This window comes from Geospiza fortis, unplaced genomic scaffold (genome assembly GCF_000277835.1).
Source record: "Geospiza fortis unplaced genomic scaffold, GeoFor_1.0 scaffold40, whole genome shotgun sequence".
NCBI lineage: Eukaryota > Metazoa > Chordata > Aves > Passeriformes > Thraupidae > Geospiza > Geospiza fortis.
Genome location: NW_005054297.1, coordinates 30,165,432 through 30,177,603, shown reverse-complemented (window position 1 = coordinate 30,177,603; position 12,172 = coordinate 30,165,432). Strand labels below are relative to the sequence as shown.

At 38.2% G+C, this 12,172-nt stretch overlaps 1 protein-coding gene across 1 annotated transcript in view; it reads left to right on the top strand.

Moving 5' to 3' along the window:
• The window catches only part of FAM160A1 (family with sequence similarity 160 member A1), a 77,842-nt gene that overhangs the window by 55,552 nt on the left and 10,118 nt on the right, over positions 1-12,172 (top strand). The window contains exons 7-10 of the mRNA XM_014312221.2: positions 7,774-7,941; positions 10,101-10,180; positions 11,466-11,653; positions 12,155-12,166. Of these exons, the coding sequence (XP_014167696.1) occupies positions 7,774-7,941; positions 10,101-10,180; positions 11,466-11,653; positions 12,155-12,166 (448 nt within the window). The remainder of the gene's footprint in view (positions 1-7,773; positions 7,942-10,100; positions 10,181-11,465; positions 11,654-12,154; positions 12,167-12,172) is intronic.

Here is a 12,172-nt window from a genome sequence, read left to right as displayed (position 1 = left end):
TCTGATAATTCTTGGTGATAGGATGGAAGGAAGTCAGTCAGGCTGTCGGTCTGTCTAGACCTCATGTAGCACACTGGTCTTAACTGGCTCTGCTTTAGAATGGCTTGGGCAGGCAGACTACTACAAACCTGGTCTTTCTGTACTATATTCCAATTTTTCTACAAGAAGTATGTTCTGAGGGAAGAAATTGCTCTGCAGCAAGACACAGACTAGCATTGTTTATACAAAGACAGATCCAGTCAAGAATGGGATTGGACTAGGTATCTCCAGAGGTTCCTTCCAACCCTAGTTATTATGTGATTAAGTACTGTGATGTCTTTAATGTATTTTATCATCAGGTCTCCATCCCCATTTAGCAGTGAGCATGCATTTTCATGATCTTTTTTTTGCTGTTGAAGCTCTTGAGCTTCAACTGGCCTTTGGGTTTCCTCATCCTTTCTCTGCATATTCAGCCACTTTTTCCATAGTCCTCTTGGGTCGCCTTTCCATGCTTCTGTCTCTTCACGTTTCAGACTTTTTAGGAGCTCTTAATTAATCCAGGCCTCTTACCTCCTTTCCTTGATTTCCTTCTCTTCTCCCAACTTAAAACATCTGACTATCAAACAAGACTTCTGGTAAAAGTATCATTAAAATTTCAGTAAGTAAAATTTTATTAAAAATTGTTTAAACTTTCACTATGTGGTTCAAAAGTTTAAGATATGCTTATGTGTGATCTTGAAATGTTTGTGACATTTATGGAACCATATAGTAAGCTATGCCTTTTAAAAATTTTTGCAGAACTTCTGTCTCCCTATAAATACTTACTATGTATGCAGTTCACTGTGTGAATGAAACAGTATGAGACTGTTGAGGATGGAGATGTTTCTATGAAAAAGTCTGGGGGTGGGAAGACCAATATATTTTTCTTGGTGTGATTTTTCTGGTTTTATCTTGGGAAGCTAGTATGGAGTTGAAAAAAAGAGTTCTGTAGTTCAGGTTTTTTCCAGTTAAGGAAGTTTCAAATTGATCAGGCAAGCTAGCTAGCTTGAAATAACCTGTTTTTCACAGTGAGCTCTGTGCAGGTTATTTTTGTAGCAGATTAACTGTGATGTGCTTAAATAACCCAAACATTCTCAAGCTTATGACTCCCTAACTTCATTTCTCAAAGATAAGTATCCTAAATATAGCATGTTCCTGTAGCCTAATTTATACCTTGTCTGTCCTAGTCTTGTCACTTTGTGTGGGTTATCCCACCTACATGTGTAATGAGCGATTGACAAGCATGTTCCTATCTCCAAAGCTGCACATTGCTGAATGGCTAGTCAGAGCCCAGATTTGTATTATGTAGCTGGGCATGTGCATTAGCTGGCTGTGCTGGAGAGCCCTGCCTTGTCCTTTGGTTGTCTGGATGTTATTGTACTTTTTACAGAAGTGTTACCTCTCTTACTTCTGACACAGGAATTGCTTGAGACATCAAAAAAGTGATTCAATGAAACTGTTAGCAAAGCAGGGGGGAATGCATGTCTTTCTGCAAGGTCAGAAATTCATTTGAAAACAGAGGAATAAATGGTTTGTCTGTAAAGATACAGAGCTAAAGAAAATGTTAATTTGGTAGTTTTTTCCATTGTTTAATTTTTTACCCAAACCGTCTTTTATTCTTTCTGGTGTGAGTGTCTGGGATTTAGAAAAAATTAAGACTATCTTACAGAAATTGTTCTTAAATTAAGACTGGTAACTTCTGATGGCATGTCAGTTACAACTTGAAATTATACAGCTCTGTATGTTCTTCCTTATATTTTGATACGTAGGGAAAAAAATACTTGGGAGAAGGTATGGTTCTGTTCAGAGAATGGTACAGAGCCATACCATTGGATTCTGTGACAGACTTTGCTGGCTATTTCCTGCTGCACTTTCAAAACTAACATTGAGCTCTATCAATAAAATACAAGGTCTTTTGGGGCCAGATTATACAAGGGTCTAAGTAATTGAGTAAGACTAATTTTCCCCTCAGTTGAAACCTCATTGAAATCCCAGAGTGAATCCAGAATAACCCTGTTGAAGTGATTTTTACTGGTTCTGTTAGGGGCTGTATTGCCTTATTTTGGTCTCTATGTAGTTGTTAGTATACTGTGTTTATTTACCTTATTCTTTTAGGTAGTTACAGCACTTCTGTAGTAATATAAGTGAACTTCTTTTCAGAAGATCTTGAATATGTATATATTTTGCAGTCAAAACCATGTTCTAGATAATTAGGAGCCACACTTTGGTATTCATAAATATATTGTTTCCTTTGGTACAATTCAGGTTGGTTGTATACATCCTTTCACTGTAAACACATGTGATTTCATTTTAGTTTGGTGTTCAAAGAATTTGGTTGACACAGGCAGATATTCAGACCATCTTGAATGTTTATGTAATTTGTGGTACTTCAATTTATTGAAGAAAGCACTAAAATCTGACAAATTATATGATAAAAGCAAAATTTTAATGTCAGCATTTACTCCTCTACTATGTGGCATTTAATTGCTAACTATGATCTAATTATTTTTATATTTGGAAGGCTTGTTTTAATCTGAATATGCTTGGTTTAGTCTGAATAATGGAAAATTGTACCAGCTTTTTGACATAAAACGTTGCTGTTGGCCAAGTGAACAGAATTGCTCTACAGAGGTGCTGGCACAATCCTGTCAAATAAGCTCTGTCAAATGGACCTCAAGTCTACTGCACACTAACCCATCTAAAAAAAAGCCTCTGACATGGTGTGCTACTGTGATAATTCAATAATGCTTGATGATTACACAGCTCAGCTAGGGAGAAATGACCTGTAAATTATACTCTAACAGATTAGAAGGAGCATCTTTATAAATGTCCTACAAGACTGTCAGTTCCCATTTAGGAATAATACCATCCTTCACCTTACTGAAAAGCATTTGGACAGCTGCTGTAAAAACATGTAAACCAAGTGTCACTGGAAAACTTTGAATAGCCTTGTGCTTTGCAGAAGCCCATTAATAGCTACAAAACTTAATTTTACCAGCTGTGGTGCGGACATATGTAAATATGCCTCTCACTGCTTGCTTCAGCCATGCAGTTCAATTGAATTTTAACCTGGTATAAACTGAAGCACTTTATAAATGTAAGCTGAAAGAAGCTGAAACAGTTTGGGTTTTCTGGTTCCCCCAGAGGGCAAATATCCTCTGTCCCTGACCCTACTTGTCCCTCTCTTTTGCCAGGACAGCTGTTCGTACTTGAAACGATTGAGGTTAAAACTCACCTATATTTCTGAATATTTTTAATCAGAATCAATTTCCTGATCCAATTCATTGTGCAGCATGAACCCTTCTGCCTGTATAAGTAGGGGGCAAGAAGTTGAAAATTAATAGAAGCCACTAGAGGTGGTTGGACTTTCTTTATCAGTGAGGTGAACTTACCCAGTTTGAAACTGCTTGTGGATGGATCTAGAGGATAAGTTCAAATAAGAACAGTTGTGGTCTTTTCATGGGCAATATGAAGTCCTTGTAAGAAGGGATATATGATGGAAAGGATGAATCATGTAGGCATATTCATGTAACTGGGCATGAAGCTGTAAATTAGAAAATATATGTGTGATTCCCAAGGGGAAATGGCCAGTAGTAAAGAATCCATGTGATTGGTCTAACACAGTGAGTGTAATATATTAAACTGAGCTTGCAGAGTAATTTCTAGCTCTTTGCTGTTACTTGGCAGAGTGGCTTGTAAAAGCTGGATCCCTTTACAGTGTTCTGCCTCACCATCTAATCAGTCATCAGAGGAGGCAAGGAAAGATTTGCTGAAAATTATTACATAATTATAGAAGGGTATTACATGGCTAAAAGTGGCCTTGTCTTTTCAGTAATCTCCAGTCAAGTATCTCTCTGGCCATGAAGACTCTCAGCTAGTCCTTTTTGTTGCAGTTTACATCTCAAAAAGAGATCTGTAACAGCTGATTTTGTATAGAAAAACATACGGATGAGGCTTTTTTAATGGTATTTTTAGATAGACACTTTCTATTGAAAAAAAAAATCCAGCAACTTTTAGTTGTTGTGTTTGTGGGTAATCAAAATAAAAATGGTAGGGTAGTGGTCTGATTAATGCAATGGAAATGAATTTCTTTTGTTTTGTTTTTTTTTTTTTTAATTTTTAATCCTGTAGTTTATTTTAAGAGCAGAGATATCCCTGGTCTCTGCCATTAGCAGAAAGGATCTAATGTAAGAGATGCTACTGGTGGGTTTCTATTTTTGCTGTTGAGGAAGTGGTGGATTTTATTATTGCTGAAAAAGGTATCATCAGAACACAGCTTGAAATTTAATAAAAATTTAATAAAAAATTTATCAAAAACAAACTTGAAATTTAATTACTTAACGAAGAGTTTTTCTAGAAACCCATGTCTTGATTTTATTAGTCTCCCTTTGTTACAGTATTTTTCTTGACATTTGAATTACCAAAGGTGAAGAATTTTCAAATGAAATACAAGGTTTTTGTAAGTTTTGGCTTGCTATTTATCATCTTTTCAAAGATGTTAATTTCTGAGGGCTAGTAACTAAAAACCTAATTAGGGGAATGATACTGTAATCAATGTTTACAATAACAGTTTTTGTAGAACTGCCTCAGGATTTGACTGTAGTGGACATACTTGACATGGGTAGCACCTCTTTAGTTCTCTGGGAAGGTTTCTTCTTTTGTTGTTTATCTGAGTACTGATTTGAATTTATTGGAGATGATTTCCCTCTTCCCCCAAATCTGCCTCATGAGACATTTGTTTAAGAAGAGACAGCCAGCAGGTAGACTGAATGAAGCTTAATAGCGTGGCTTTGGTATCGTAGAAAACAGAAATCTTCAATAATAACTTCACAAATTGAACCAGTCTCACTTTCAACACTCCATGTTTTATGTATGATGCTGTCTGTAGAGAAGGTGTGCAGAGTTAAAAGGATTTTTGCCAGGGCTGGGTTTAGCCTCATCTAACTGATTTCTCCAGCGTCCTTCTCTAGTTAATTGCAAAAAGAGTCAGCTCTCCAGAGGCTCAATCAGAGCAGACTAATGTATTCCACAGAGTAAAAGGAAAATTAGCCTCGTGGAGATAAAATTGGCTCTCTTGAATACTTCTCTAGGTGCTTTGAATCTTCAGATGTTACACTCACCATCAGATATGCTAAAAGGGAGAAGCAAACACAGAGTGCGAGATGGCAAAATAAGATACGGTAATTGTAAAAGCACAGACATCTGCTTGCCAGGTTAATTGATGTTTTTCCTAAGCTGCATACATGGCTTGCATTTAAGTGCCCAACAGCAGTAGTTTTGTTTGATTTGCAAGGAAGCAGAAGGTTGGTCTTCTTGCTGGTTTGTAGGGACAAGTTGCACACAAAGGCACACTCAGAGAGCACTAAAGCTTCTAGAACACAATGGCGTAAAAATTACGTGTGCAACTTTCATGTGTGTACTTTGAGTGTGGCACAGTGACCCTGCAAAATAGACCCTGGCTTCATTTTTTGAGGAAATTTGAAGGAGTGTTGTAGATAACACTCCTTATTGAAAATTGAAAAAGATTCTGACAAATCCATTTAAATCTTGACAAGACTTAGTCATCTTGTCTCTTTCTTGGAAAATGGTTTATCAGATTCACCAACGTTTTTCCCAAGAAGAAATAAAAATTAAATATAATGTGGTACCCTTCAGAAAACCCCTTCATTAAAAAAAAAAAACTAGGATTTAACAAGATTACAAGTAACACCTTTATGAACTATTAGGGCTTCATTAATCATTGGTTGGTTCTTCTAGCTCTGCTTAGTGGTATTAGTAAGGTGTTGGCTATTAAACATTATTTCATTTTTTGTCTACTGCCCAAGCTGTTAGGAGCACTGAACATGCTCTCAGAATGTAACATTTCTTTTCTAAGCTCCTCTCCAGCTGGCTTTCTTCTGCTGCTACTCTTTGTTTCATTCATGATACTCGCTTTGAAAAGCATGTGGGTTTCACTCACTGATAGAAATTGTAGGATGAGTTGTCCAGAGAGTGTGGGTTTTAGAAAAAGGTCATTGCCCTTGTGAATCTGCTGGCTTTTGTTGCTTTCATGTACAGCTGCAGTATTTGATACATATACATTCTGTCAGCAAACATTGGTGAAACTGACAGGGAAGAAAGTGCTTCCTTTTCTCCATAGAGGATGAAGAAGTGACATGGAGATGGAAGGATGCATTACTTCTGTCTGGCCTTTCCTTGGCAGACAGTTTAAACTTGTCCATGAACTGTATGGTGTCATAATGATGTCACATGATGGATTTCTTTGGCTTTGCTTTCTACCACTCACTGCAATAAAAAAAAAAAAAGCAAAAAAAGAAAAAAAGGCAAGAAAAGATAGTTCTTAGGACAACAGACACTAACTTTCTCCAGAAGGCTATTCCTTTTTACACAGCAACTCCCTAAACCTATTCCAAGAAAAACAAGTTTCTGATTGGAGCTGGGCTGCTTCTATTTCCTGATGAAAAATTTGACTGTTGCTACTTCACTGGTGCTTTGTTTCTAATGCCAGAATGAGCTAGTATCCCACTGTATTAATGATGGTGTAGCTGAGTATTAGAATAAAGCCTCAGACTGAGAGTGATTGAATGACCTTAGCTTTAGAGCTCCTCTCTCCATAAGGTCTGCAGGCTGCATACTCCATTCCTATGTTCTGTGTAACCACCCAGAATCAGCTTGTGATCTTAAATGCTTTAAAGAGAATGTTTGCATCATGACATTACTGTGTACATGGCTAACATGCAGCATAATGGAACAGGGATTTTAATATTTACAGCATGTTACGTAAACGTTGCCCTTCTGAGTATTTTCTAAATCCTCTTAGGTCTTAAGTGACAGCTTTGATTTTTTTTTAATAAAATCAGTCTTTTCATTTATCCAGCTAAGTTTGGTAAACAAAAGATGTTTAATACTTCCTTTCATATAGACAGATTCTTGTATTTAAGGGTTTATCTTTGTGCACTTAAGCTTATTAGATTCTTGGGTAACTATTTAAAAAATGCTGACTTTGCAAGAGCAATACATGGTGCAGAGGTGGGCTTTGGAATTTTCTGTGCTTTGCCAGTGTGTTCTGTGAATAGATAATCTCCAAGGGATTGCAGTAAGCAGAGCAGCGTGGGTTATGGTATGCAAATGTCACATGGACCGTGAATTCTATTTTGATCTACTAATAGTCAGTAGTGAAGATTTTGGGTTGGGCTTTATGTGTGAATATATTTGTGTATATACTCCTTTTAAAAATTGAGTAAAATGAGAAATTGTATTGTGGCAAAATAAAAAGAAGGAAAATCATGACAAAATTCTCGATATGTATGGGAATTTTCTCTTTAAGGCTGCACGACCATGACTTTGTACTGTGCTTTGATTCTGCTCTGACATTTATTTTTAATTAAGTGGTAGATGCAGGCATTCACAACATCTGAAAATTCTTCTGAGGGACAACAGAAGTGTGATGCAAAGGAGATGACATGGGCAGAAAGTTGTTGGGGATCTTCTAGCATGATTTGGTCCTTTGATTTTCACAATGTGTGAGATCTGGGGTGTCATGAGGTAGGATGTTTTTCCTGCGGATGCAAGACAGGTAGGAAATGTGTTCAAAATGCTTGGGAGGCCAGTTTAAGCGTGAAGACTCAGTGTTTTTGTGGCAGTGTTACAGATGGAGAGCTTTGCTGGATGTGCTGTTGCAGAGGATGGATGGGTGGATATTTTGTGTGTGCAGTATGATTGTGTTTGCAGTATTTGCATTACTTTTGCTTACAGGTGACTGTGGAGGAAGTGATGACTACGACTGCATACCTGGATCTCTTCTTGCGCAGCGTTTCAGAGCCAGCCCTCCTCAAGATTTTCCTCCGCTTTATCTTGCTGCACCGACATGAGAATGTTCATATCCTGGATACACTTACCAGCAGAATCAACACACCATTCCGGGTAAGACAAGCAGAAAGGAAGTTCAGGAACTCAGCATGGATGTAGGTTCAGTGTTTAAGTGGGAGATTTCATATATTACAGTTGGGTACTTGTTTAACTAGGAATTTTCAGCCCTCCACCCAATGGTATGATTTCTGCACCCTCTCAGTTTTGTGTGCATGTTTTGACATTTAGCAACCACTAAACAAAGCTAATAAACCTGTGAGGTGGTTTCACATATGTAGGAAGTGGGATAGAGGTAAAGAGAGCTTCTGGAAGTCTGAATCCTGTTGGAAGATAAAAGGTAAATTTGGAAGCATTTTTATTCTGACCAGTGCTGGATTAGTGCTATCATAGATAACTCTCCCTGGGACTTAAAAATATACTTCTGGTGAGGAGCATTTCTGATCTTTGGAGTTTTGCCAAGCAGCAAGCTTTTTCAATAGTCTGTCAGGGGAAACAGTGGGAGCTCTCTAAGGAAGTCTCCAAATGGATCCCAGTTGTTAACTGTGATCTCACTGATGTATTTCTCAGGAATCTACAGTCTGTATTTCTGTAGCATGTTTACTCCACTATGATGTTGCCTGCTTTATTTGATTAAAAGAACACACTTTCTTGCTCAAGTGATGAGGTTGTTGCCTCCTTCTCTTTGCCTTCATTCCCTTGTGCAGTAGGGTTTAGCTGAGGTTTGTGCTGAGCCCCTTCTCAGCCTAGGCACAGTGCAGCACAGTGGCTGGAGGGCTGCCTGCCAGAGAGAGTAGTTACCTTTGCCAACAGTTGGATCTTCTGGATGAGAAAATGACTGCTTGTTGCACTGGACTATTTGAGTGAGCCTGGGCTGACTGGCAACCTTGGCTGACTCTTGGGTGATGCAGAGCTTCATGGATGAAGCTGAGAATACTGTTTTAGTGCAAGTGAATGCTTAGAATGTGCAGTGATGTTTTAGAGAAGCCAGAACACCAGCATGTGCATTAAATTTGTGTATTAGGGGCAATAGCTTCATCTGAAAATTGTTTTGAAATGCAAGTGCATGCTCATATCGATATATATGCTGCTGTTAGTGCATCTCTGAGATGGATTAACTCTGAAAACTGAAACAGTTCTGTCAACAAAAATGCAAATGCTGTTGTCTCTGCTAATCATTAATTACTATTCCATAGGCAAGCAAGATGGGAATTGTAAAGAATTCTGCAGCCCTGAGCAGCTCAGGATCTCAGCCAAAGTGGTTCTGTGATGCTAAAGGAGTTTTCTGCAGTATAGCTCAGCCAAGTGCAAACATAGCACAAAAGCTGTGTACATTACTATTGATGAAAATACTAATTAATAATTCACAGAGTTAAACTTACTTAGAGACAGGTGCCTGAAAGGACTTGTAGAAATACTATCCTCTTTTTTTCTTGAGCGTATTTTAAATCTTATCTTTTTACACAGTACAAAAATAGACTTGGATTTAGTTATTCAGAAGATTCCAGATTTGCAAAGACTAATGATTACTATTTCCCTGTAAACTTAAATTTCTTAAATACAGGATAATTTGAGGCAGCAGCAGGCGTTCTTGAAGTTTCATGCCATGAAGAAAAGTTATACTGGACTCCTTGTAAATTTCATAGGAGGAAAAACAGGAAATCTGCTTTCCTCTTACATCCCTCCCCCAGTTAAAACAGACATTTATGCAAGAATCTGACTTCTTCCAAAGGCTTGTTGTGAAGCTCTTCAACCATTCAGCTTCTTAATGTGCAGAACACTAATAATTCCTTATACCTAAAGCAACAGAAACCTGAAGTGATTTATAACTTTTCTTTCAGAAAAGACCTTTAATTGATTCAAATTCTGTGTCACAGGTAAAAACTGAAACTCTGTATTGGAAGTTACATGGTTCAGTTCATGCTAAGTCAAATTAATAAATTTGAATAATGTTTAAGACTGATTTTTTAAATAGCTTATTTGAAGGAAAATTCTGTTTAGGATTGTATTTTGTTAAAATGTAACATATTACATGTATAGCCCTAGACAACTTGAAAAAAAAAATCTCATGGGGTGCTAACTAAATGAAGTGTCATTCTAAGAGTGTCTTATAAATAATGATGTTCTGGTGGAGCCATTTTGTAATGTAGTATGCAGGGAAGATTGGAAAGATAAAATTTCCAGATCAAAAGCTGACAATGTTTATCATTTTCCAGCTCTGTGTGGTCTCCTTGGCATTGTTCAGAACGCTCATTGGCTTGCATTGTGAAGATGTGATGTTACAGCTAGTTTTAAGGTAAAGCCCAAACTCTTTTTCCCATTTTTAATGCTAACTCTGGGACATGCGGTCTCTCTCTGTGGATGCAGAGCTGGGTGGGAGTTCTCCAAGAGAGCAGAAATCCAAGTAACTACAGAGATAAGAATATTTATGGTTCCAACAAAAGTCTACCAGGCCTGACAAAGTTTGATTTACGTCCTGAGATCTCCAGAGCAAGAGATTTTTCTTGTGATTTATTTCTATACAAGTGAGAGAAGCTAAGAATATATTTATCACCTCCGAAGTCCTTATTCCCTGCTTTTAAATGCATAATTCTTCCCTCCTGCATGTTTTCTCTAGTGTATTATGCACTGTGATACAGACCTGTATACTCTTTGCAGCTCCTACCCTTCTTGTTGTTTTCCACCTCTTTGATTCCTCGCTCGATGAGAGTTCTTCATGTTCCTGCACTGTTGTAGGTAGATTAAGCGATGTACTAAATGCAGTGATAATTTTTGGTTTTATACATTGCTTCAAAATACTCATAATTTGGGTATGTTTATTAGATGAGGGTTGGTTATTTATTTGGAAATATTGGTGTAACTGATTTGGGCTTTTAGCATTGCAGATCACATGAATATTCCAGGTACTGTCTGTCCCTCCACACACAGGCATAAAGGTGAAATTCTCTATAGATCTGGCAGTGATGCCTGGAAATAATGCTAGGATCTCTGCGAGCACAAGTACATCACAACTCTAGCATTAGAGTGCTGTGGTTGATCCTTTTGTTTATTTAGGGAATCCTTTAGAATTTATTTGCATTTTAAATGACAGATCATTGGTGAAGTTAACACTGAGGCTCTTATGAAAGTGCCTTTAAAAAGAAGTTCAACATGAGACTGTGCTTTCTCTGTTCCTTAGCTGCCTCTAGTTTCTTCCCTCCTCTGCCTAAGAGCTCAGCCTTGATCTACTGCAGTAAAATGCTTGGATGACCCTTCCCTCCTTTTTTTTCTGGCTACTTGCCTGGCAAACTGCCTCTCTCTGGATTTCCCAGGAAAACAAATAAATTGAGAATTCTGAGACAGAATGCATTCATAGCCAGACCAAACAATTCTGCTGGCCTTTGCCATCTGCCTGTCCCACACTTCCTCCATACTTCCTTACAACAGGTTTGCTCTGACCTCCAAAGGATTCCCTGTTCTGATGCAACTGTCTCCTTATTATTGCTGTTTTTTGAGAAGGCAGGAAGGTAGGAAGGGAATTCTGTGTGTTGCTGCTTTCTCTAACATGAAAGGATAAGCAATGCTGGGCGCTGCTGTTTCAGGTATCTGATCCCCTGCAACCACATGATGCTGAGCCAGCGGCGGGCTGTGAAAGAGAGAGACTGTTACTCTGTATCTGCTGCAAAACTGCTGGCCCTGACACCTCTCTGCTGCTCCACTGGAATCACTTTGACACTTGAAAGCCAAGGGAAAGACTATATTCTCTGGACAAAACCAGCACAAACTAAAGGTAATTGGTGCTCAGGGGAAGATGAAATAATTAGTGTTTGATTTGGTAGCACCTTATGGGAGGAATTGTGAAGGAATAGAAAGGGAAGGAAATGTGGTGGGCAACAATAAACTGTGGTGGGCAAGCCTGGAGTAGAAAGTTTGTTTAATTCCTTCCATATGTCCAGGTCTATTGAAACCTTGTTTTAACTGCTATCCAGCTTGAATATGCATTCATGACAGTAGTGTACTGATACACGGCAGCAACTCTGGTTGCGTCAGTGTGGTTGCTGCATTAAGGTTTGAATGCAGGCTACTCTCATAGAAATCTTGAGTTACAGCTCCATCTTTGTGATAGGAAAAAGTTTTGTGTTTATGAGCAAATCTCATTTGTTGTGCTTTAGTCTTCCTGCCTTATTGGATTGTTAGGGTTAAAGATTCTCCCTGCATTGTCTTAGGGGATGCCTTGCTGGAGAAAATTTGGTGTACTACTCTTGATACGAGTCGTCTTCTTTACTTCCAGATCCTGACAGACGCTCTT